The following is a 27,534-nucleotide window of genomic DNA, read 5'->3' on the forward strand; positions in this document are numbered from 1 at the left end:
TGTCATCATCGATTTTGGGTCCTATTAACGATAATCAATTAATCGTCCCCATCCCTACTCGTAACAATGAAAGTGTGAGAACGAAAAGTGAAAATTCAGTTGGCTTATGCCGTCTATGGGAACGCAGTTTTTAGAATTGTAATATCTCAAATTCTTCTTTTTGTATCAAAACAAGCTTGATTTTCACCTCATTTCTCTAGTCTAAATGATATGATCACCGGTTACAAAATGGTTGTCATGGAGTTCAAATGTTTTGGGTGAATTAAATAACATTCGCAGGACCTGTTAAATAGCGAATATTCACTTCCTGACTCGAAACCCAGTCTCATTTTCTTTGTCCCTGGCTATCTCTCTCTAACCCCCCTCCTCGTCTGTCTTGTCTGTCTGTCTGTCTGTCTGTCTGTCTGTCTGTCTGTCTGTCTGTCTGTCAGGCAGTGGTTCAAGTCTGAGGAGACGAGCAGCCTGGCTGTGTGGTTCCCAAAGAAGGTCTTGGAGAAGCAGGTAAGTTTGTTACACAGAGCCCTGCAACATTTTTGTCTACTACTCAGCCTGTGTGTCTCAGAGGACGACTTACAGACAGTTCAGAAATGCGCCTATTACGCACCGCTGGGGGTAATAGAAACTGCAGTCTTTCTATTCCTGAAAAGTTAGCACGCTATTATTAACTAAAGCAATTGTTATCGCATTAACAAAACGAATAAATCTTGATTGAAATGACTGATGTCTCATTCTCTGGTAGCTGGGTGTCTGAACTGTCCACAGTTGTCCTCTGAGACACAGAGTGACTAGACAAAAGATTTTAGCATCTTACAATGAGGTCAAATTGTATTATGAAGAAGAGCGGTTGAAAAATAAGTGTCTTACTTACCAGAGACATTGGTATCTTTCCACTGGTCATCAAATTATTGGCTTAGGAATGCGACAAAAACAATGTCCATGAATTCAAGGCTTCATGGGCTGTAATTTAATTTTAAAAAATAAGTCGCTTTTTGGGTGAATTACTACTTTAATGCCTTGGGTCCCCAGCAATATTATAGTTAATAGTGTTACAATCATCTTAACTATATTTTATACTTATGGCTATTCAAAAATAGCAAATACAAGTTTAAAGCGCTTCACTTTGTGCCTCGCTATGATCTTGTAGATATGAGCATTTGCGCCTGTCGTAGACATGCGCAGAGCAAGTTCAGTCAGGGAACCTCAGTCAGCGCGCCGTCCGTTAATTGGGCCACCACAGCATCATCCACATGATTCACTCAGCCAATCACAGCTCACCCCATCTCTCATACCGGCTACTTGAACCAGAGGTTTGCATTCCTCTGCCTTCTTGTTTGCCCACTGCTGCTGTATCAGCGTGCTGCTGTCATACAACTTGCGCTCATTCTGCTTGCTTACTTGCTAATGCTTTATTGTATACTGTGCGCTGCTGTATACAAGTGCGTGCTCACCCACCTCCACCCCAGCTACCACCTGTCGTTTTGGATCTACTGTTTTAGGTACGGGGGATTCGGAGTCCCTATGGTCGGGACTGATGCGCTTGACCCGTACCTAAAAAGCAGATCCAATACATCGCCAAACCATAATAAATATATTGCATTGATTATCTTATATTCAATAAATATATATATTACATCCTCCTTGAGTTGTCTGACTGAACTGCTATTTTTGAGAAATCTTAAAAATCGTTGCTTCTGGGGGCCCCTCGCATAAAATATGTTTTGAGATGGGAGGTCCGCAGCCAAATGCATATCATTTTGGGGGTCCTTGACATGAAAAGGTTTGAGAACCACTGCTTTAATTGTTTTTAAATGACTTTAAACAAAACAGTGCGTCATGCTGTGCTCTCTCTCTCTCTCTCTCTCTCTCTCTCTCTCTCTCTCTCTCTCTCTCTCTCTCTATCTCTTTCTCTCTCCTCAGTACAGAGCTTTGGACCTGCCCATGTTCAAGCACTATGTGGGCTGTGCCACCTTCATCTTCCTCTGCATCTTCATGGTTCAGATGTTTGTCACAAACGAGTAAGTGTCCACATAAATGAGATGAAACAAAACAGTCCCTCATCAGTCAATGGAGATGTCATCCGGGATGATTCCCAATTATCCAGTCACCTCTGTTTGCTGATGTTTAACCCATTATCTAGATTGAAAGGATGGTGTTATAACCCAGTCTAGGGGGCCTGAGACACAACATGAAAATGACGCTCCCGCCTTCCCCAACTCCCAAGCGGCCACATCAACAAAGGATAAAAAGTACAAAATAATGTATTAACAAGATAGAAATAACAATAAGTGTAGAGTTCATAAAGTAGTTTCATAATATGGGTAATAAGGTAAGCTAATAGGTGGCTAATGTGGGTTAAAGGCAAATTAGAACAAATGAGATAATCAAAAAGAACTAAACAAAAAATATTTCTGACCTAACAAAAATAACAAAATACAATGTATTACCTCCTTAAGATAAACAATACTCAAAACAACCAACAAAACAAACTCAATATAACTTAATTTAAATCAACAGAACAGCAAAGTTCTTGGAGATGATCTTGAAGATGTTCTTGGAGAATGCCACTTCTTAAAGACCTAGTGAAATGAAAAATACGTTTTTCACACTTCTAGACCATATCCGTGGTTATCATAATGGGCATACTTAAAAATGGATGCCAAAAAAATGGGAATATTTAAATGTTTGTGTATTTTTATATAAGAAAATCCATACAAATCAAATGTTAATTACTTCCTTTGAAGGAAAACATGCTGTGTGATGACCTGTAGAGGCTCACATGCATATTAATGAATCTTGATTAAATTCACCTGTTTGATTCCCATTGCTGCGTCGTCCTCCACACAACAGCTCTAAGGTATATTAGAGCTGTAATAGCGTCACAAAGATTTTTACCACTTTAACCATATTTTATGCTTTGGCTATTAAAAAATAGCAGATCTACAAGCTCACAATGGAAAACTATGGGACGCTTTCTGAGCCTGTAGATCCGTAATTTTAGATTAAGACAAAAATCTTTAAAATGTTCTTTTGTCTTTGTCCCTCAGTGCGTCCACGTTGGGGATGTCATTTGGCGTGCTAGTCTGTGTCCTCGTGCTGACCCTGGCCATCTGTTTTGCAGGTCATCTTCAGGTCAGTATGTGCCAGTGGTGGAAAAAGTACTCGCATGTTTTACTGAAGTAAAAGTACTAATACTACAATGTAGAAATACTTTTGCTTGAGTAAAAGTACAAAGGTATTGGTGGCAAAATGTACTGTAGATTCACAATTTCACACCGTTTGATTCAAAGCTCATCCTCGTGTCTCTCCACAGCGGTTGTTTCCAGAGAAGTTGTCTGGCTGCAGCTGGCTGTCGGCCGTGTCGGAGGCGGTGGTGAAGCGGCCGTGTGTGCGCCTCCCCTTGGCCACCATCACCACCGCTGTCATCGTCCTCCTGGCAGTGTTCAACCTGGTACGGTGCTTCCAGGACAATATGTGACATCCATAGGTTTACTCAGTGCTGGAAAAAGTACTCTAATGTTTTACTTATAATAAAGTATGCTTTGACACTGTCCCGCCCCCCAGTGCTTCATTCAGACAGCCGTGCCAGAAATGTGTCCGGGTGGTGAAGGTGCTGAGCGTCTTCACATGAATGAGTCCCAAGAGGAGGGAACCATGGACCTCTTCTACCTGCCTGTGAGTGGCTGGCCTGCTGTCACACACACACACACACACACACACACACACACACACACACACACACACACACACACACACACACACACACACATACACACACATATTTGAAATGTTTATTTATGTCCACATAATGAGAGGTACAGGAATACCTTGTACAAAGGACATAAACACTGCCAGTGCAGTTTGACAGTGGGAGAGCAGCCAGTTACAACATGCATGGATGGCAAAGCATTGTTACATACAGTACAGCTGACATGTCAGACACAGGGCAGCAGACATATATCATGGATAAAGGAAACAACGCCTCCTCCAAATTGAGCGTCTTCCTATAGAGCGTCGCAGTCCCTCCCCCTTTCAGAACGACGAGTGGCCCAGGAAATAAATCGCAATGCATTTTTCCCATAGGCATAAAGTATTTATTTAAAGACGGTTATGCCGCGGACAAAGACAACTCGGATCATGACAAATCATGACAATGAACACAATATATTGGGCCGATCAAATCATTAGAAAGAAGAAAATAAAGGCAGGAGACAACACTATTTGTTTTGTTTTTCTTCATTGTATTCATTGTCATGATTTGTCACAATCCGAGTTGGCTTTGTCCGCGGCGTAACCGTCTTTAAATAAATACTTTAAGAAATGCCTATGGGAAAAATGCATTGCGATTAATTTCCTGGGCCACTCGTCGTTCTGAAAGGGGGAGGGACTGCGACGCTCTATAATGGCTGAAACTGAGTAGTACCTCGTTAATTGCTTGGCACACACACACACACACACACACACACACACACACACACACACACACACAGTTTCTTCCTAAATAAATCCCCCAAATGTGTGTGTGTCTCAGTACTCTGTGTTCAGCTGCATCCTGTCTCTGGTGGCGTGCGGGGTGTTCCTTCGGGTGAGTTTTGAGCTGAAGGTGCTCTTCCTCTCCCTGGCCTCCACGGCCTACTACATCCTCATCCTCAGCTCCAAGAGACAGCTGTTCCTGGCCTATGGGTACCTGCTCTACACACACATCAATAACGACTGGAACTGCAGCAAGTGAGTGTTGAGCACTAAAACTAAAATTAATACATCTATCCATTACTAACCCTTTGGAGACTTGAATTAATGGATTGTTTCTTGTTTTTGTCGCATTCCTAAGCCAATACTTTGTTGACCAGCAGTGGAGACACTATGGTCCTATGGAGACACGAAGAGTCAATATTTTCAGTTTGACGGCCGCTAATTGTTTAATCCAGGGTACGATGCGTGCTTAGTACGACATTCCCGCCTTTTGTTTTGTGTTTAATCTGGCGTATTGTAATAATTAAAAAGAAACTCCGTCTTTGCTGCGGAGCCGAGATGGTTTCGTTTTGATGACGAAACCGGAAATCAACACATGCTGTGGGCTGCTAGGGCTTCTGGGAAATTGAGGCCAATGCAAATGAACGGGGTACAATTCCTCATGGAGGAGGGTCTTGTGCTGCGGTCTTCCGTGCACACCAAGATGGCGGGTGGTGCGATCGTTCATAACAAACGGAGGAACCTTTTTTCGCCGGATTTTCACGGATCAAAAGCGCAAATAATTCAGTGTATGCTCTAAAGGTAATACAACAATCTCAGCAGCGTAGGATATTTGATTAAAATGCGGGTTATGCATTTTATGGAGTCAAACTGTTATTGACTTAGGAATGAGAAGAAAACAAAATCACACCATAATATGAAGTGAGCGGTGGCTTTGGGGGGTTGTAATGACCCCCCCCCCCTTGGCGTGTACATGTGTGCGTACGTGCATGCGTGCGTGCTGCAGTGGTCAATGGGTGTGTGTGTGTGTGTGCGGTATTGCCGTACTCAAGCGGACATACATACCGTACATATATGGGCCATTCTACCGATTCGGTTCAAATTCATTAATTGAGATAATATAAAATTAAATATATAAAAAAACATCCTTTATATGTCACTTCCTATTGGAAGGTGGCTGTCCCAACTTCTAACCCCTACATTTTAATTTATGAAAAAAGTACACCCATTTGATTTACTGAAATTAATGTCTTCCAAAGTCTGAAAATCAGTGTGTGGTTTTGTGGTTTTGTGGTTTTGTGTTTTGTTACTAACAAAACACATAATTCCAATACATTATTAAAATACAATGTGATAATTGAGTGTGCCTTTACTAAATGTGTGTCCCTTAGATCTGGTGCAACATGAATATGGTAAAAGTATTTCTAAAATAGCATACACATTTCACACAATTTCCAACTCTGAATTTGAACCGAATCGGTAGAATGGCCCATGTAGGGACACACAAAGCCCTTCTTTGGAGACTGTGTGCCACCGCTCCAAAATATCCTTGAATTCAAGTCTCCTTAGGGTGAGTCATTAATAGAAACTTTCATTTGGGGGTTGAACAATCCATTCAAGGTATTGTCTCATTATAATGACATTTATAATGCAACACATGTCATAAATGTTTATAATTAATTATGCATAACAACTTATAACAAGGTTTATTAAGTATTATAAGTTCTGGTCCTAATGCATTATGCTCATTTTGTAATGAGCATAATGTAATAATGTCCTTCACAACCCGGTGATGACCCCTGCTTATAATCCATTATAATTCATTATAAATGTTCTTATAATGCATCAGACCCAACCTTAACATACAGTCTTAACGTTTTAGTGTTCTCTGCTTGCTGCCCAGTTTGGAAAGACGGGATGAGCAGTGTGAAAGGGGAGTGTCTGTAGCTATTATTGAATTGTAACTTTTCTATATTTAATATTTTTGCTTTGTACATTATATAATTTGTATGGATGTTTCATATTGGGCTGAAATGCAGCTCTCTTTGACCGGGTCTCTCTTGACGAGGACATTCTTGACCCTGGTCGGATCAAAGTTAGGGTTAGGGTTACATTTCAGTCAAAACCGGTCAATAAACGGGTCCAGCTGTGAGCTTTTGGAGCGTGTTGCAGTTTTGAAGACAGACATGTTGGTGTTGAGAGAGCTGAGGCTGGTTTTGTGTTTCAGTTTTGAAGACGTGTTGATGCTGAGGGGCCTGGGTCTGGTGTTGTGTTTCAGTTTTGACAATCTGGGTAGTCTACCCATTGGCAAATAAAGGAAAAACAACACCTATTTTCCTTTGAATTTAGAGACTACAGTTTTGAAGACATGTCTGTGACGGTGCTGAGGAGCCTGGGTCTGGTGAAAGACCCCCAGGTGATGAGCTGTGTGTACATCACCCTCTTCCTCTTCACCATGTTCATCATCTCACAACAGGTAAGCTGTGCCTCCACTCACGCTCAGTGTTTTTAGGCTACTCAATTAAATAATCAGTAATCTTACAATTATACAGATTGCGTCCTCAAAATGTGAGGACGGAAGGTGGCGTGTATCTATTCTACGTCCGAGCATAGACATGGTAACGCCCCGCCTGCCTCTGATTGGCCTACCGACACTGCCAGCCTTACCAGAGTTTCCTCCGAGGTGGAAGATACATGCTGGATAGTCAGCCGCAAGGTTACTCCGTGGTGGGAAATAAATAAATAATACAAGTGCGATATAATACAAGAGAATGGACAGCTTGGCACGCACGACAGTAACTTTTATTTTTGTGGAAGAGGCAAACTAATATTCTTTATGCCGCTGTTCTGTTTATTTGTATACATAAACAACAACAAACTACTTATTATTGTAGTGTAAAAAGTTATTGTAATAATGTGACTCTTTTCCCCTGATCTTTATCTTTTTTAGTATAATAGTATTTAGTTTAACACTAACACTTTAATTTAGAACACAGACAAATCCAACCATAGTACATTCAATCAAAGCAAACGGCACAAGTTTAGTTTAGTTAACTTATTTGTTTGCCTCTTCTACAAAAATTAAAGTTACTGTCGCGTGTGCCAATGAAGCTGCCATTCTCTTGGACTTAATTATTTCCAACCACGGAGTAACCAGAGGTCAGTCTGGTGAGACCATGGGGGCTAGACGGGCTAGAAGGGCAGTGTTGGTAGGCCAAACAGAGGCAGGCGGGTTACCATGTCTATGCTCGGACGTAGAATAGATATACGCCGGAAGGTGTCCTCAGATTGCGTCCTCAGATATTGCATGCTGTAATTGGCTGGAAGGAGTGTCATTATACACTGTGATTGGCTGTGCCAATTCATTCCTCCCCACGCACATTGTGTGTTGTCACTGCTGTTGTACCCTACTGACTCAACTGCCAGTGAGGAGCCCACACCTCCCTGCTGACAGGTGCCAAGCCCAGCCTGTAGGATTAACAGTGATATCACCCTCCCCGCCCGGCTGCCCTCCACCTCCATATAGATTATAGACGCTCTTCAAAGTCAAAGCCGAATGCGCCACGGCAGGATTTTAAACCCATATACCACTGCGCCACCCTCAGCGCGGTAGAAAGCATTATTACCATCTTTGAGCCGAAATCATTCTTCCGTCCTTCCCTCCCATCTTTCTCTCTTTGTAGAACGAGTACTGCTTCCGGCAGGACTTCCTGCTGAAGAACAAGAACCGCACTGAGCAGGACGAGATCGAGACCCGGGAGAACCTGAACCGGCTGCTGCTGGAGAACGTGCTGCCTGCCCACGTGGCCTCGCTGTTTGTAGGAGAGAACAAAAAGAACGAGGTGGGACTCCGCTGCTCAAACTATTTGGTTAATGCAAAGTACAAGGTAGGCAGATGTGTGGTGCCGTCGCTTCTTCTCCTATCTATGCCGCCCTGCCTGGCCGCCCTCCACCACCACCACCACCACCTCCACCCTGTGCACAGTGTTGCCCAAATAGACCCAGTCTAATATTATCACTGTTCCATGAACCATCTCCCCCATCAGAGTGGTAAAGCATTTTGACATCAGCATGGCTGGACGTGCAATGCTCCATCAACTTCACACTCAACTCACTACAGCATCCGAACAGAGGTTTTCAACTGCTGGGTGGGTGGTATCCATATAGGCCTACCATAGATAGACATATATAAAGGCTAGTCTCTGACGTAGTTCACCCGGCGGCCATCTTGCTGAGGGGCTACAGTACAGTATGTTCTATGGCAGCTCAAACAAAAACAGTCATAACTCGCTCAAATCTTGACGGGTTTTATATACAATTATGCAGACGTTTATAACAAACCAAACCGTTTGAAAATCGGTTGAAAATTGAGCACATGCCCCATAGACACAATGTTATGCTGCCCCTCGGTAAGATGGCAGCATAACACGTAACACGTAGGCGTAGCTCTCCATTGGCCAGCAGCGTGGGTGAGCCATCTAGCCTTTCTTGTATCTATATCATATACCTTATATCATATACCTTATATCAGGGACGCCATTGACTATTTGGTTGCTATTTGGTTGGCCTTATGTTTGTGCAGCCACCCCCCCTCCCCCCTCATGATCATTGACAAATATATATATATATATATATATATATATATATATATATATATATATATTATTGATTGATGAGAACTGCAGTGGAAAATCTGGAAATGACTCTTACTTATTGGCCTCATTTTAACCCATTTAGACCTGATATACTGTAGTAACAACAACCCAAAAATGGGTTCCCGTCTTGAAAGGTAAAAACACAAAATAGGGTCACGTCTTTAAACCAGATGCTTGCCACCTGGGTGGGACCCAAGAAACATTCTCAGAACGTCACAGACTCACTACATCTGTGGAAGGAATTATCTATTGGGAAATGTTGGGAAACGACACATTCTGGGGTCCTAAGAAAAGTAATTTGAGAACTAGTACATGTTATGTTATCAACAATATCTGATTTATCATTTTAACACTTTTCGGAAACATCTGTTGTTACTTTGGTTTTAGGACTGTCAAATCATCACATGGTCCGTGTCACGAGGAAGTGACACAACAGGCTTCCTGTTGTGTCACTTTGGAGGGTGTCTCCTGTTTATCACTTTGCTAAATCCTGCATTCTGGCTGCACATTATTATTATTTTTCTCATTGAATCACCAAAGAAGACAATAATAAATGTTGAATGAATACTTAATTAAAATCTGAGGCTGATTCTGTACATGTCTTCTAAATCCTGAAAAAAATTATGTTGGTTCTGAAACTTTTTCATTTCAAGGACCCCCAAAATGTATTTGGCCACCAACCCCCATCTCAAAATATTTTGTTCCAGGGACCCCCAGAAGCAAAGATTTGAGTTAAAAATGTTCACATTAAAAATAAGTATATTGAAAGAAAAATAGCAAGTGATGCACCATGAGCTTGTATATCTGCTATTTTTTAATAGCCAACGTACAAAATATGTTAAAGTAACAATTTAAACAAATGCTTTAATGGGTTAAGTCCTCCATTTTAAATAAACATTATAGTAGCCACTAGCTGTAAAAGACTGATTCATGCGATACGATGTAATGTAATACATTAAAGTTAATGTTATTGATTGACTACGCATTGATTGTCTGATGGGAGAATTAAGAATGTGTTGTTGCACCAGCCAGTAACAGGATTTAGTACGCTTCAATTACAGGAAGAACAATTTAACACAATAACTGTTAACAAAGAATATGTCAACACAGAACATGTTGGCCACACCAACATTTTCAGCTCATGAATGTATGAGCGACTGACAAAACCAAAATAAACAAGTACAACAGATAAAGTAAACACAAATCACTAAAAATAGAATTTGCTTTAAATATTAGCTGAAACAGGCTGAACTTTAGACCTTTTTAATGACAAAATTGTTTCCCACTGACCATCTAGGAATGATTTGTTCTCAATTTCCTGGAAAGCCCAATGTGTGCTTTTCATATATCATGTAACACCAGAGAGGTATTCTGTGGTGTTATTTACCCATGAGAAACAATGCTCGCATTGTCAAATAACATGAACACTATCTCAGATGTGGGGGATTTACAGAAAACCCAGAGCAAACTGTCTTCTTCTCTTCTGCCCTCCTTGTGAAATACGATATAAAGAGCGAGTGAAACGTACGGCTGTTTCCTGGTAACAAGATAGATATTCTTTTCGACAGGGACTTTCTGACAGAGGAGCGAGCATCTGTCACAGTCATGTCATGTGTTAATTATGTTCTGTTGAAGAGAAAGGTGATTGCACTGTACAGTGTTGCCAGATTTCTGCAAGAGAAACAAAGGCATCCAGCGCTCGCGTGCACACACACACACACACACACACACACACACACACACACACACACACACACAGTCACACAAACACTCTCACACAAACACACACACACACACACACACACACACACACACACACACACACACACACACACACACACAGTCACACAAACACTCTCACACAAACACACACACAAACACACACACACACACACACACACACACACACACACTCACACACACACTCAGAGGGTTCTGTGGGGGACCTAACCCCTATATGCATCAGCCAAACTAGCCGTTGAGAGACCGTCTTAATTAATTAAGTACATTTACTTAAGTACTGTACTTTAGTACAGTTTTGAGGTATTTGTACTTTACTTGAGTATGAGTAGTTAGTTACTAATTACTTTGCAGATTTTGTATATTATAACAAAACATACATTAACCATTTCAGCTCAGTTCGTAGAGCTCTCACCTTTGGACCACAAGATCATGGGTTCGATCCTGGCCCGGGTAAAACCTTCTTTGAATTGGTGAGAAGACAACTCCCATAGATGTAATGGCAGATAATTTCATATTTTACACCCTCAAAAAGCCTATATTAAATTGAGTTTGAGACTATGGGCCTTTGGAGGTCTGAGGTGATTTGAGTTAGTTATGTTGGGTAATTATGGACCTGAGAATGAATCCCAAATACATGATGTAAAAAGGAGTGAAGTGAGGACACCTAAGGACACCTAATGGACTAAATAAAGGAGTGAAGTGAGGACACCTAAGGACACCTAATGGACTAAATAAAGGCTGAGATGAATGTCTTGGATGTACACAACTTATTGTTCTTACTGTGTTCTCTAACCACCACTATGCACCACATCCAACCACCAAATCTCTCATTAAACCAACAGGACCTGTACTACAAGTCCTATGACTGTGTGTGCGTGATGTTCGCCTCTGTGCCAGATTTCAAAGAGTTCTACACTGAATGTGACATCAACAAAGAGGGCCTGGAATGCCTCAGGCTGCTTAACGAAATCATCGCTGACTTTGATGAGGTTGGTTCAAAGACTTAAAGACTTAATTGCACCTTTCTCCAAATTACCTCTCATTTCATTAACCAGCACATTTATTTAGTCTCATTTACTGTTGTCATCCCTGCGTTGCTGAAGGAAAAGTACTGTCTCTACATTTATTCCTAATTTCCTACTGATCTGTAAATTGCCTTTATTGAAGCAAAATAAAATCTTGCGACTGGTTTTGTCAGGCCAAGTCCTAACTAAAAGTGATTTGTGACACTGCATGAAAGGAGCCACCCTGCACTAGAGTTACATAAACAATTAGGACAATAATGTAGAATGATCAGTCATGTTCCTGCTGTTCTGCATACAGCCAACCAGTTGGAAAAATCGCAGAGCAAGGCTTTAAAGGGACATTTCACAAAAAATAAAATGGTTCTGGTGACTGATATTGTCCTTCTAATACGTGATGTGATGGGGACGTGGTTTTTCGATAACTTTTATCATTTATTTAACATAATTTGTTTGGAAAATGAAATCCATAATGAATAAATAAATAGATAAATAAACAAATAAATAAAAGTGTAATAATAAACAGTGAAGTTTTATGAGGGCAGTATGAGTCGCCAGAACCAAGGACGGGTGTTTTCGATATATGCGATATACTGTACGCCTTCGTCAGGGTCCCATGTGACCCTGACAGGCCGATTGCCCAAACGCGTTGGTCCTCCCTTTTTGTGTTTTTCACCTCACTGGAACAGAGTGCCTTGGATCCTCTTCTTTATTTTCATGATTAAACCTGTATTCAGTTCAACAAACAAAGGACCACGGCAGCGCTCCCTTCCTCTATTCAACCATTAGGTTATTATTGATTCTTCTTGAATAAGTATTTTACAGCTAGTGTGATGAATGCAAACAATCTTTAATCTATTCTATTTCTAGTATGGGCACTTCAAATACCGGTAACCAAAACCAGCGTGACACGTTGTGAGCTTGTAGATCGTCTAGGTTCGCTGTGTGCCGCATTCTTCCATAGAACGCATGCTGGCCTCTATGGAATCCAAGTGACTAAAATCTGTCGGAACTTTAATCTATGGAATCTTGTATTTCTGTCTCATCCTGGTCCACAGCTTCTGTCCAAGCCTAAATTCAGCGGCGTGGAGAAGATTAAGACGATAGGGAGCACCTACATGGCAGCAGCAGGACTTAGTGGGACGCCCGGCCAGGAGAACAAGCAGGTAGACCTGCTACTTCCATTCCATGTTCCACCACTAAACCTAGACCAGGGGAACAAGCAGTTAGACCTGATAATTCCATGTTCCACCACTAAACCTAGACCAGGGGAACAAGCAGACCTTAAGATCAAGAATTTCAAAGCCAAGTCCATTTGTACGGACAACTCTCATCCCTTCAGCTCTGAATACTGGCTGCTCCCTTCTGGCCTCCGCCTAAAGGTCCCAGGGGCCACTAGTAGATATTTGTCCTTCGTGCCTGTATCTATCCAGGCTTTAAATGCTGAAAGGAGGAGGAGGTAACTGTTGTTTCTTGTATGTATTATACAACTGTTCTTGTACTTCCATGTTCCACCACTGAACCTAGACATGGGGAACAAGCAGGTACACCTGCTACCAGGCACGCACGTGCATATAGACACAAGGTGGTGCTAGAGCAGGTCTGCCCTTTTGCCCTCTGGGGGGCCCTGAAAAGTGCCCTCTTAACCCCCCCAATCATATAATGAGAGGCTAATCATTATAAATAATCATATAACGAGAGGCTCTTATTTTGAAATCTGCTTCAAGAGGAAATGCTTGTTGTACTCGTTGCAGCTAAACTACTAAGAAACTACTACTAAAAAATACTTCACATGGATTTTACTTTACTACGAAAGATTTTGGTTAGAGTTCATATTTATGATATGAAAACCATTTTCCTTTGACTTCATCAATGTACACCATTTGGGAGTGTGATCAATTATTTGGACCTCCTCAGCATTACAGTAGGTAGCATTACAGTAGATAGCGACCTGAGCGACCTGAGCGACCTGAGCGTTCGACCTGAGCAGTCGCATTCCCAGGAGCTCTCTCCAACCAAGAACCGGTAGCTATGTTTTCAACTTGTTCCGCCTTTTACCTATTCTTCATCCTATGGATTACGGACGCATGCCTTAATTCAACATGGAGTTTACACCAAGAAGAGATGGAACGATACGGAAACGAAGCAGAGGAGTTTGAGTTTCACAGCGACTATTTCCTCCTAAATGGTTTGGAATGCAAACACATTTCTTTTGGGTCGGCGGCGATTCATGGCCTGTTAACAGCGAACCCGAATCGCAAGTACAAGCCCCCGACTGGCAAAATGGATCGCAGAACTGTGATTATTTTATGCCTGTTGCTATCGGGAGACATTCATTTCAATCCTGGACCGGTTACACGATCACAAGCGGTCTCACAAGCGAGACTGCTCCTACAGCAAGAGGTACTTCCGCAAGCCACAGCCGTTTCCATCGCAACGCGCCACGGCTTCCAGAGCGCCGCCTCCATGGACTTGACCACGGACGCAACTCCAAGATCAGCCTGGGAACGCTCTACAGCCTCTCCCCCACAGCATACAACCAACGCCAGCGGACCCCCTTATTTCACCGCGGGCGTTATGTTTGCTGAAACCAACCCGGCTGTGATCGAAACCGAGGAACACCCCCCCCTCCCCCACACCCCCAGTCAATCCAGGACTACTGAGGACAATGGCATTGACATGTGCAGGACATGTCCTGACATGCACAGTCAATCCAGGACTACTGAGGACAATGGCATTGACATTCCACCGCCCCTCCCCACTCACACCTCAGCCACGGAAATTCCACCGCCCATCCACATTCACACCTCAGACTATTTCAACACCGACGAAATTAACACAATCGTCGAAACCAACGGCCTTCATCTGTTTCATTTGAATGTGAATAGCCTCAGTCGCAAACTGGCAGAGATCAGACATCTATTTCAAAACGGTAAGGCAAACATCCTGTGTTTTTCTGAAACTAAGCTTGACGAGTCCACTAAGGACCCAGAGATAGAAATAGAAAACTATACTGTCATTAGGAACGACAGAAACAGGCATGGTGGTGGCGTGTGCATGTATATTCACAAAGACACTGAATATGTTACTCGTACTGAATTACAGCATGATGAAATTGAAACTGTGTGGGTTGAATTAATTTTCAAAAATGCTAAATCAGTACTAGTTGGCACCGTCTATAGACCGCCTGATCAGCACGGGTTCTATGATATTCTTGAGGGGTGCTTAGCTGGGGAGGAATCTGTAGAGAAAATCCTGATTGGCGACTGGAATACGGACATGCATCGTAAGGAAGTGCCTGTGTTTAAATCGTTTAGTCGGCTCTGTGATCTGCATGGTTTCAGCCAGCTAATTACCCAACCCACAAGAGTGTGTGATTCTACTCAAACTGTCATTGATCTCATTCTGACCTCGGACAAATCCAGAATCTCCAAGAAAGGGGTTATTGTATGTGGGCTCAGTGATCATTTTATGATTTTCTGTACCCGCAAAATACAGAAACTAAAATTTGACTGTCACAAAACAGTCATATCTAGGGACCTCAAAACCTACTCTAGTGAGGCCTTTAACCTAGAACTGGAGAGACTGGATTGGTCCGATGTGCTCAGGAGCTCACTAGTCGAAGAAGCATGGCTTGGCTTTAAAACCAAATTTACAACAGTACTAAACAACATGGCTCCTCTGAGAACCATCAGGGTCAAAACCCGCTCGGAGCCATGGATGAATTCGGACATACTGACTGCAATGAAAGCCAGAGACAACAAATGCTCTGAACTTCTTAAATGCAAGTCCAAGCTAGCTAAGCGCTTCGACAGTGATCTCCAAACCAAACTGTGCATCCTTAAAACCCAATGTAACAAGCTAAGAAACGGTGTAATTGCCATGACCAAATCAGCCAAAAGTAACTTTATCAATGATAAAACCGAGGAAATCAAAAACAATCCTCGGGAGCTCTGGAAGCTACTAAACAACCAACTAGGCTGTGGTCAGAAACTTAAAACCAGGTTTACTAACATAAACATCAAATCAAATAACACCCTCATCACTGACAAGGTTGATGTAGCCAATCACTTGAACATCTTCTTTACAAACATTGCAACAATGCTGGTTAACAAACTGCCCTCCCACTCTGGGCGTTTTGGTGTAGAGCACATCAAAGGCTTCTACAAAAACCTAGGTGTTTGTAAAGATGATTTTAAAATGACAATGGTAACAACTGAGGAGGTACTTAAGAAACTGAGTGCCCTCCAACCCCACAAGGCCACTGGCCATGACAATATTCCCTCCAAATTTCTCAGAGACTCAGCCATTTCCATAGCTCCAGTCATCACCCACATAGTTAACCTCTCCATCAAACAAGGACAGGTCCCCAGAGATTTTAAACTGGCCAAAGTAACCCCCCTGTACAAAAAAGGGAGCAAATTAGAACCCGGCAACTACCGCCCTATTTCTATTCTAAGCTCCATCTCGAAAGTGATGGAAAAAATAGTCTATGAACAGGTTGAAAAGTATCTTGCCACTAATAAATTGTTGTACGAGTTCCAATCTGGTTTCAGAACATCCCACTCCACTGACACATGCCTTCTCTATTTGAGCGACCACATCAAACACGAGGTGGATGCTGGAAAATACTGCGGCATGGTCATGCTGGACCTCCAAAAGGCTTTTGACACCGTGAACCACTCCATACTGGTTAACAAGCTTAAAGCTATTGGTTTTGATAGCACATCAGTGAGCTGGATGCAATCCTACCTGGAGGGGAGAGAACAGATGGTGGAAGTGAACGGAACACTGTCCCCCCCCCTCCCAGTGAGCTGTGGCGTCCCACAAGGAAGCATACTAGGGCCTTTACTGTTCCTAATATATGTAAACGACATGACTTCAGCTTGTGACTGCAACTTGTTCCTGTTCGCAGACGACTCAGCACTGCTGGTCTCGGACAGGAACAAACTGCAGGTTGAAAAGACCCTCAGCTCTGAACTCGGTAGAATCTGCACCTGGCTCGCTGATAACAAACTATCCTTACACCTGGGAAAAACTGAATCCATTCTCTTCGGATCAAATAGTAATCTCAAAAAGGCAGATGGCTTCTTGGTTAGAGTTGGTGATGATATTATCACACGGAAGGATCAAATTACCTACCTAGGTTCCATCCTGGAGGCCAATCTTTCCGGTGATAAGATGGCCACCAACGTAATCAAAAAAGTCAATCAAAGAACAAGATTCCTCTACAGGATCTCCTCACTGGTCGACAAAAACACCTTGAAGACCTTAACAGGAGCCCTTGTACAAGGTTTCTTTGACTATGCATCCACCTCCTGGTACCACAGCACCTCAAAGGCCCTTAAAACAAGGCTCCAGACCTCCCAAAACAAACTGGTCAGGCTCCTACTTGGCCTCACCCCCCGAACCCACCTCACCCCTGCCCACTTTGACAGGCTGGGATGGCTTAGGGTCGACGACAGAGTACAGCATCTTGCAATGGGTCTGGTCCACAAGATTAGATACACCACCAAGATACCCATGTACCTGTCTAAATACTTCCTTAATGTAAACGAAGTCCACACCCACAACACCAGAGGGAGTGCAACAAACCATGTACAACCCAGATTCGGCACAAACAAGGGACTAAATTCTTTTCGCTCCTATGCGACCAAAATGTGGAACGCCCTACCAACAGTCATTAAGACATGTGAATCCCTTGGCTCCTTCAAAACTGCTCTCAAAGGGCACCTACGGATGGCTGCAATTCGAAACTGGCCTCTGTAAAAGCTGAATTTGTATCTGGATTGTACTATGTTTTTGTATGGACGTGGTGTTGGGTGCCTGCACATATGCACACATGGCATCAACGCATGGTGTTGTGTGCAGGCGCCCTACACTCTGTCTTTGTACTATGGATTGTACTATGTTTTTGTATGGACGTGGTGTTGGGTGCCTGCACATATGCACACATGGCATCAACGCATGGTGTTGTGTGCAGGCGCCCTACACTCTGTCTTTCGTTCTCTTTTCTTTTATCCCCCTGTTCCCCTCACTGTATATATACTTTTTTTCCCTTTTCGCTTCCTATATGATGAATTCCTGTTCTGTTCTTTAACTACATAGAAGTGTCTATTTGTTTGTCTCTAAATGTTTTGATGAATTGAACAATGTGGACCCTGTTGTAAACAAGTGTAAGGCTTAATTGGGTCGTCCACTCACAGTTAACAGTCTTTGTATTGAGTTTGTGCTTGAAATGTACTGTAATTCTGCAAACTGTTAATAAAGATTTCAATCAATCAATCAAAAGTCCTCACACTGTAGCTCTGATGTTTTGGCTTGACCCGCTGCAGGTGCCAGGTGGTCTAGTTAGTACAAACCGCTAAAATGTCACGCATGAACCCGACGCATGGTGCGCGTGCATGTGCCCTTTTTTGTGGACTTTGAGCACCACCTTTCTCAGTGCTTTCTGCACGACACTACTGTACCTGCTACTTCCATGTTCCACCACTAAACCTTCCTCAGTGCTCTCTGCACGACTCTACCTGCTACTTCCATGTTCCACCACTAAACCTTCCTCAGTGCTCTCTGCACGACACTACCTGCTACTACCATGTTCCACCACTAAACCTTCCTCAGTGCTCTCTGCACGACTCTACCTGCTACTACCATGTTCCACCACTAAACCTTCCTCAGTGCTCTCTGCACGACACTACCTGCTACTACCATGTTCCACCACTAAACCTTTCTCAGTGCTCTCTGCACGACACTACCTGCTACTACCATGTTCCACCACTAAACCTTTCTCAGTGCTCTCTGCACGACACTACCTGCTACTACCATGTTCCACCACTAAACCTTTCTCAGTGCTCTCTGCACGACTCTACCTGCTACTACCATGTTCCACCACTAAACCTTTCTCAGTGCTCTCTGCACGACACTACCTGCTACTACCATGTTCCACCACTAAACCTTTCTCAGTGCTCTCTGCACGACACTACCTGCTACTACCATGTTCCACCACTAAACCTTTCTCAGTGCTCTCTGCACGACACTACCTGCTACTACCATGTTCCACCACTAAACCTTTCTCAGTGCTCTCTGCACGACACTACCTGCTACTACCATGTTCCACCACTAAACCTTTCTCAGTGCTCTCTGCACGACTCTACCTGCTACTACCATGTTCCACCACTAAACCTTCCTCAGTGCTCTCTGCACGACACTACCTGCTACTACCATGTTCCACCACTAAACCTAGCCAGATTGTAATTACCAGGTAGACTTGCTTACTGTTTAACGACTTTCAACGCCAGATCCATAATTTTGGCATTGATGTAAGTAAGTAAAGTAATAACATTTTTGAAAATATAAAACTGGACACTCATGCTATTAACTATTTACTATTAGATATATTATTTTGTTAACTATAACTATATGTTCTGGACACTTTCTTTTACATTGTGAAAACGTCCGTAGGCTTTCCACCCAGAAATAGTGTTTGCAAACGTGATGTGGTCTATTCATGTGTCTTTAATGTTGCTTCAGGACAGAGAGAGGCAGCAGGCCCAGATAGGCAACATGGTGGAGTTTGCCATCGCTCTCATCGGAAAGCTGGACGGCATCAACAGGCATTCCTTCAACAGCTTCCGGCTCCGTGTGGGTGAGTAGACGTAACCCACGACACCCACACCTTCTCCCACAAGGACACAATCAGGACCGTGCAGAGTCCACTGGAGGGGCAGGGTCTCAAATTCCATCAAAAGGGCAGATCAAACAATATTTTAAAACGGGGGTGGGTAAGTTTGAAGATGGAGAGTGCCACTATAGTTCCAGACTCACTCCAGAGGGCCACATTGTATATACTGTAAAAATTGCCGATCTACAAGTTCAAAATGCGTCGCACTGCGACACACTTTGAGCTTGTAGATCAGCTATTTTTGCGAGGGGGTTTAATGTTTGTTTTTAGTTCAATGTTTGTTTTAAAAACGCCATTGACAATGAAGGGACACAAATATTACCATTAACAATAAAGAGAATTTAATGTTTGTTTTGTCACCGACTATTACATCACCTAATCTTAGCAACATGAGTTAGACTTTAATATATTAGCGCCCCTCATTTCACACAGGTGTGATTTTGAATTGAAATCCAGAAAGGTTCATTTAATTTCAGATGCATTTAGTTATAGGTTACTTATGTTAACTTTATGAACTTAAATGCAAATTCATTGGACATAAAAAGACAATACAATTCTAATACTAGTCATTCAGCTACTAATATAGAATTAAAGTGGGAGGTCCCTGCGTTTGTGGGCACATTAACAGTCCCGTCAGAGAGAGGTCAATGTAACCGTTGTTGTTGCTCCTGCTATTTGTATCTGTCGGGTGGAAACTTCATTTGTCCAAAACTGTTACCTTTCAGGATTCAAATTCAAAAGTAGCAGATCTACAAACTGTTTCGACATTGCAGATTTGCTACCTTTGATGCTTTTGTGTGACACTGTAGTATGAACAAGTAGGGCGTTAATTAAAGAAATAAAATAACAAACACAAAGTTATTTGTCAAAATAACTCAAACCGTCTGCTAAAACCTTTTGTAAATGAATGCCTGACTGATATTATCATAATTCAATGTGACACAAGAGTTAATCTGGGAACCCATCGGCCAAAAAGTCTTGATGATGATTCAAGTTTCTTTATTAGGACAAAGAACCCTTGATATGTGCAGTACCATCTCGTTTTCGAGGGGCTCCCAACACAGATACATGTTACAATCATTATTGTACATGTAAACAATAAACCAAAACAAATTACATACAATGGACAGGACAAAACACTAAACATTGCAAACCTTGATACAAGCTCACAAAAAATAAAGAGGAAACTATATGGGTGCATTTACGTAGTGAATAGCATGGTTACTGGGAGTTTGTGAAGGGCTTCTGGAAGGTACAGTTGAAAGATGCCAGCTTGTACAGTAGATCTGCTACTTTTTAATTTGAATCCTGAAAAGTAACAGTTTTTGAGGTTTCCATCTGACATGCACCATCAAAGCGTTCCCACTTCCCACACACACACACACACACACTACGCATATTTATAAAATAAATACATATTAAACACTTTAGTAAGAAAGAGCTATTGTACATTTCATTTCATGTAAAGGCGAGGTCTTTGGATTTGGAAATGGAGCACATCTGTGCTTTTTAAAACTACGCAAGTCCATAGAAATGATAGGTGTGTGTGTGGACTCTGGCTATTTTCCTGGTCGTTTTCTCATCGTTATGGAATTTCTGGAAAGTAGTTGTTAAAACAGAGGATTATCATAATATGATGAGGATGTGGCTTTTATCCCTGCATGGGTTCATCTCATCTCAGGGTTCATCCCGGTTAAAAACACGTATGGCATCACAATCATTTGAACCCCTTCATCCATATTGTATACATTGGCAATTTAAAAAAAGGCTATATACAAGCTCACAGCGTGTCACCTTGTGCCGCTATATTAAGAATTTGGGGGTCCTTCCTTAGTTGACACAAAAAAACGTTTGAGAACCACTGGACTACTGTACATAATCAGTGGTCATAGAGCAGTCATAGAGCAACGTATTTACATACCATGGATACCTTTAGAGATGTCCTCCATTTGTTGTTTTATGATACGGACATACTGCACATCCCAGACTGATTATTCATAGCAGCTTTCAACAGAGAAAAGAAACATTTACAGTACAGTTCAACAGATGATAAGAGACGCATAATAACGTTTTGGGGCCATAAAACACAGACGTTTTCCTTGGAGAGAGAACACTGACTGCATAAACAGTTTCCGACCGAGCAGCAGAGCACTTATATATCCACAGCTGTGTCAAAACAACCTTTTGAGTGGAGGAAAGAAACCCACTAAATATCCCGTCGCAGACATTTTTATTAAAAAGCCATATGATGGTAATTGGTTTGACCATATCTTTGGCCATGGACTCTTTGAGGTTTGACGTACAGTACATAATATGTACTGTACTTCAAACCTCAAAGAGTTACATGTACGTAAAATATTATTTTACATACATGTAACTGCTGTGGGAAAGAAGGGGTAAAGGGGTAGCAGAGGAACAGGCCTCCCACTGAGCAGTATGTACTGTTAACTCATTTACATGACGTCAGTACAGACGTTCCGTTTGAGAACATGTCCAGCCATTGGCAATTCAGTAGATTGTCAGTGCGTTGTCTGTGAGAAAAGGGGGCATTAGCCAAGGTGTTATGTGTGTTAATTCCATTCAGATACAGGTGAATTGAAAGAGTTCCCCTGCTGGAAGTGTCTTTTCACTTCTTTTTAGTAACAAAGCAGTAGAATTAGTAAGGCTAATCAGTGAATTAAACATGCATTGGGAAACATGCATTTTCAGAAAACCTTCAGGAAAGTGTGAAGAGTTGGAATGGCACATCTGTATGTAAGCCTACAGTTACATATGGAACCACTGTTGCTTCATCTTGGTGGCATACTCTAAGGTGTACAGTACTGTAGTGTAAAATTTTCAACCGGATGTTCCGTTTTTGGTGAATTGGACATGGAAAAAGGTCTGAACATTTTCCCAAAAATGTGTCGCGTTGTGAGTTCGTAATGTCAACTCTGTATACTGCTACAGCTACAGTATTGTCTACTCTGAAACGGGAAATTCTATTGTAAACACTGAAGCAACAAAATATTTAAAATATAACAAATGTGTTCGCTCAAAAAATATGTAGGCCTATACAGTATTCAATGTTTGCATGCTGCTCATTAGGCCTGTCAAAAAAATCGATTCGAGTTAGAATCTATTCTAATGCTGTCCGATTCAGAATCGATTCTCATTTTCCAGAAATCCAAAAAAAAAAAAATCACAAATGTACCTGTGCATGCAATGCATTATGGCCTGGGTTTCTGCATAGTGCATTTACTACCAGCTAAGCTAAGCCTGCCAATTGTATTTATTTTACACCTGTTTTAATACTAATGTATTGTTCTGGTATTGAGTGAGAAGAGATTTTGTAACTTTTGTACTGGTTCAAATTTGTGCAAGCTAAATACATGAGACATGTTCTTACTCTTGGATTTAACCTTTGTGTGTTTAAATCATTCAGTTGATAAAACCTTTACAATTATACAAGCTTTTTACTAAATGTACTCTGCTTTCATGCCAGAAGACTGGAGTAGATCATGCTAAAATTCTATTTAATTGTTTTTAATAAAATAAAATAAACTGCTTTAGAATCGAAAAAAATCTTTTTTGAATCGAGAATCGGAAAAATCGAAAAGATCGTTTTTGAATCGAATCGTCACCCCAAGAATCGGAATCGAATCGAATCGTGGGACACCTAAAGATTCGCAGCCCTACTGCTCATCCCACAGGTATTAACCACGGTCCTGTGATCGCCGGAGTGATAGGAGCCAGGAAGCCTCAGTATGACATCTGGGGCAACACTGTCAACGTGGCCAGCAGAATGGAGAGCACCGGAGAGCTGGGGAAGATCCAGGTACACCGCTCAGCACAACCACGGCTGACTGAACACACACAAACACTGGACAACTGTCCTGCACTGAGCCAATAGGCTCTATGCACACAGAATAACTCTTCCTACTTCCTTCACAGATGTTACAGATGATACAAATTAAATCTCTGTTACATTTAGTGTACAGTGGTTCTCAAACTTTTTCAATAACTCTGACAGTGTACAAATGTGTACACTGTCAGAGTTACAGAAATGTACGGGGCCATTTGGAACACACTCTCAAGGACACTGAGAACCACTGGTGTAGCAGAGTGTTTCCAGTGAGCCAACATGCACAATAGCAGCACCCTGACTCTGTTTGACCAGAATGGAACAGAGCCTTCATTAGTATCATGGATAACACCTGGAGCAACTTCTTTCCAAAATGGCGTGCATGCATATAGAGCCCATTAGGCCTCGTTTATTACACTGCATGGTTGAACGCTTGATTCTGATTCGTCAATCACCAAATTAATCTGTCTCTAATCGTAAATTGCGTATACGTAGTTGTACATCAATAGTGCTGATCTACAAGTTCACAATGGGTCACAACACGTTGTGAGCTTGTAGATCTGCTGTTTTTGTCAATTGTTCGCCTCATAGGGACACTAGGATAAATTTTGTTTTAGTGCTTTAGGGCGATTGTGACTAATGTTCACAATTGCACTGTGTATAACACCCTGTAAACCCTTTTAATATCATCATGGTTGGGACCGAAACCTTCTAACGTTTTGTGTTTTTTCGTAAATTAAAGACCTACCTGATCATCCTGCAGCGAAAAACATCATTATCATAACATCATTATCAAGATCATTATCAAAAGTAACAGATCCACAAGCTTCTCGATCTGCTACTTTTGCTATTTTTGAATTTGAATCCTGAAAATGGAAATAATGAGGTTTCCACCCGACAGAGACAATATCTTACTGCTGTGACTCTGGTTAAAGTGTGAAACGTTTTGTGCCCATGTGATCCTCCAGGTGACCGAGGAGACGTCGGGCGTCCTTCAGAAACTGGGCTACTCCTGTGAGTGTCGAGGCCTCATCAATGTCAAGGGCAAAGGAGAACTGAAGACCTTCTTCTTGTGCACAGACATGAGCAAGCAGCAGGGCATGGGCCTGAGCTGATACGCTTATAGCTCCGGGCCCCCAACCCCCGCCCATCCCCTCCCAAAATAAGTCAACAAACTGGGATTTATGGCACACGGATAACTTTTTACATAGTCACACAAGTCAAGAGTTTACAAACTCCCACACACCATGGATGGATGTTGAGGGGGAGCTGACTGTAACGTCGCCATGGTAGTGATGATGGTAGTGTTATTGACTGAAATGCTGAGGAGGCGGACGAGGAATGTGAGAATGTCTTCTGCGCTGCTATGTGACGGACCCCCAACTCCCATGATGCACTATGATGGGGAGCCGTCCGTCCGTCGCAATCTGTCAGTCTTGGTGGACTGCATGCATGCTGGAGCGATGTACATACATTCAGCAGCTTTTTTGTGTTTATGCACACACTAGTGATCAGTCGCTTTACTTTCTTTTCAGTTTTTCTCATTAGCTGTTGGATGGGTGTGTTTGTGTTATATCAATGCCAAATACAGATGTACAGTACATTGAATTAAATCCATGTGGACTGACCATTAGGATCCTATAAGGAACTGGTTCCATTTTGGATGTTGTTACAGAGCCCACAATGCATATTCTTTTTTAATTTAAGGGCTGGATCACAATGCTCTGTTACTGTGTAATAGGCAAAATATGAGGCCTGATTCGTTGATAGAAATGCTGTAAAGTTATAATGCCCCTTGTAAGTGTGTGTGTGTGTGTGTGTGTGTGTGTGTGTGTGTGTGTGTGTGTGTGTGGTTAAATAGTATTTTGATTATTCAATGTTTAAATGTAATACTGACGTTTAGGTGATGGCCAAGCTGTACATTTGAAAAGAAAATATTTTTATTTCAGGCTCAGTCAAATGTTTGTCGACAGAAATGCTATATTTGCAAGTGAAGCATTGTTGTAGAGCACCTCGCATCAACACTTCATTTGAAATGGACAACTTATTATCGAGCTACTTGATCAATTTGTGAAAGGGATATTATTACTAACTGCAGCTTGGCCAGGCAGCACCTATTTCTTTCCACCTTTACATAATATACGGATAGATTTTAGTAGTAGTTTGACATGGAAATACACTGTTGTGCGGTATACAAGCCATCTGTTAGCTGTAGTGCTTTCTCTTGTGCATAGGTAGAACATCGACCTCCAATGTGTCTTATTGCTGCCCGTCTGCGTATGCTGCAACGAGGGAATTGATGCTGTGCTGTCTTTAGCCTTAAACTATCTACACGCTAGATTACCCTCACGAAAATATGTCAATGTGTCTTATACTATGGCCTTATCTTTCCACTGCCCTGTCTGTACTAAAGTATTGCCTTCATGTGAACAAACATATGTGAATTTTGTACATTTACGCGATGTAATAAATGTTTTCATAAGTTTGCCGTATAACATTTGAGAAAACAGGCTTTCTATTAAAAAGGTTTTGACTGAAATGCATACAAATGTCACACACAAAGCACATTTTGTACAAAGCGTGAAATATGTATTGCTTTTCATTAAACAGCAATTAAGTGTTAAGCACACATGGTGTCCATCAGCTCCTGCACTGAAAGGGGAACAATGCCTTACAACAAATACGATATGGGCTATAGCCCAAGGTCCAAAATTATGAGAAACGAGGATAACTTTTTTTTTCAAAATTTAAAAAAACATGGGATATAACCCATCGTTTTTGTCAAATTGCGGAATTGCGGAAATTGCGGAAATGGTAATTGTGGAAATTGCGGAAATTGCAGATTTTTTTTCTTAATTTTTTCATTTTTTTCAAATCCTCAAAAATGATGAAAAACGGCGCGCTATAGTATGCCGTACGATATGGGCTATAGCCCATGGTCCAAAATGATGAGAAACGAGGATAACTTTTTTTCCCAAAATTTCAAAAAACATGGGCTATAACCCATCGTTTTTGTCATTTCATCATTTTTTTCAAATCTTCAAAAATGATGAAAAACGGCGCGCTATAGTATGCCTTACGATATGGGCTATAGCCCACGGTCCAAAATGATGAGAAACGAGGCTAACTTTTTTTTTCAAAATTTCAAAAAACATGGGCTATAACCCATCGTTTTTGTCATTTCGTCATTTTTTTCAAATCCTCAAAAATGATGAAAAACTGCGCGCTATAGTATGCCGTACGATATGGGCTATAGCCCACGGTCCAAAATGATGAGAAACGAGGCTAACTTTTTTTTTCAAAATTTCAAAAAACATGGGCTATAACCGATCGTTTTTGTCATTTCGTCATTTTTTTCAAATCCTCAAAAATGATGAAAAACGGCGCGCTATAGTATGCCGTACGATATGGGCTATAGCCCACGGTCCAAAATGATGAGAAACGAGGCTAACTTTTTTTTCCAAAATTTAAAAAAACATGGGCTATAACCCATCGTTTTTGTCATTTCGTCATTTTTTTCAAATCCTCAAAAATGATGAAAAACGGCGCGCTATAGTATGCCGTACGATATGGGCTATAGCCCACGGTCCAAAATGATGAGAAACGAGGCTAACTTTTTTTTTCAAAATTTCAAAAAACATGGGCAATAACCCATCGTTTTTGTCATTTCGTCATTTTTTTGAAATCCTCAAAAATGATGAAAAACGGCGCGCTATAGTATGCCGTACGATATGGGCTATAGCCCACGGTCCAAAATGATGAGAAACGAGGCTAACTTTTTTTTTCAAAATTTCAAAAAACATGGGCTATAACCCATCGTTTTTGTCATTTTGTCATTTTTTTCAAATCTTCAAAAATGATGAAAAACGGCGCGCTATAGTATGCCGTACGATATGGGCTATAGCCCACGGTCCAAAATGATGAGAAACGAGGCTAATTTTTTTTTTTCAAAATTTCAAAAAACATGGGCTATAACCCATCGTTTTTGTCATTTCGTCATTTTTTTCAAATCTTCAAAAATTATGAAAAACGGCGCGCTATAGTATGCCGTACGATATGGGCTATAGCCCACGGTCCAAAATGATGAGAAACGAGGCTAACTTTTTTTTTCAAAATTTC

General features: G+C 41.7%; 1 protein-coding gene across 2 annotated transcripts in view; it reads left to right on the forward strand.

Annotated features, from left to right (window-relative positions):
• The window catches only part of adcy7 (adenylate cyclase 7), a gene marked incomplete at its 5' end in the record, with an annotated part of 60,835 nt that extends 34,871 nt beyond the window's left edge, over positions 1–25,964 (forward strand). For both annotated transcript variants that reach the window (XM_080761197.1, XM_080761198.1), the window contains 13 exons: positions 432–501; positions 1,918–2,015; positions 3,045–3,129; positions 3,311–3,448; positions 3,562–3,672; positions 4,529–4,725; positions 6,820–6,946; positions 8,154–8,312; positions 11,711–11,857; positions 12,949–13,056; positions 19,421–19,535; positions 23,264–23,388; positions 24,384–25,964. In XM_080761197.1, the coding sequence (XP_080617323.1) occupies positions 432–501; positions 1,918–2,015; positions 3,045–3,129; positions 3,311–3,448; positions 3,562–3,672; positions 4,529–4,725; positions 6,820–6,946; positions 8,154–8,312; positions 11,711–11,857; positions 12,949–13,056; positions 19,421–19,535; positions 23,264–23,388; positions 24,384–24,530 (1,627 nt within the window). In that variant the 3' untranslated portion in view covers positions 24,531–25,964. The remainder of the gene's footprint in view (positions 1–431; positions 502–1,917; positions 2,016–3,044; positions 3,130–3,310; positions 3,449–3,561; positions 3,673–4,528; positions 4,726–6,819; positions 6,947–8,153; positions 8,313–11,710; positions 11,858–12,948; positions 13,057–19,420; positions 19,536–23,263; positions 23,389–24,383) is intronic.
• Positions 25,965–27,534: the final 1,570 nt, after the last annotated feature.

Source organism: Protomyctophum bolini (genome assembly GCF_963924005.1).
Source record: "Protomyctophum bolini genome assembly, chromosome: 1".
Lineage (NCBI taxonomy): Eukaryota > Metazoa > Chordata > Actinopteri > Myctophiformes > Myctophidae > Protomyctophum > Protomyctophum bolini.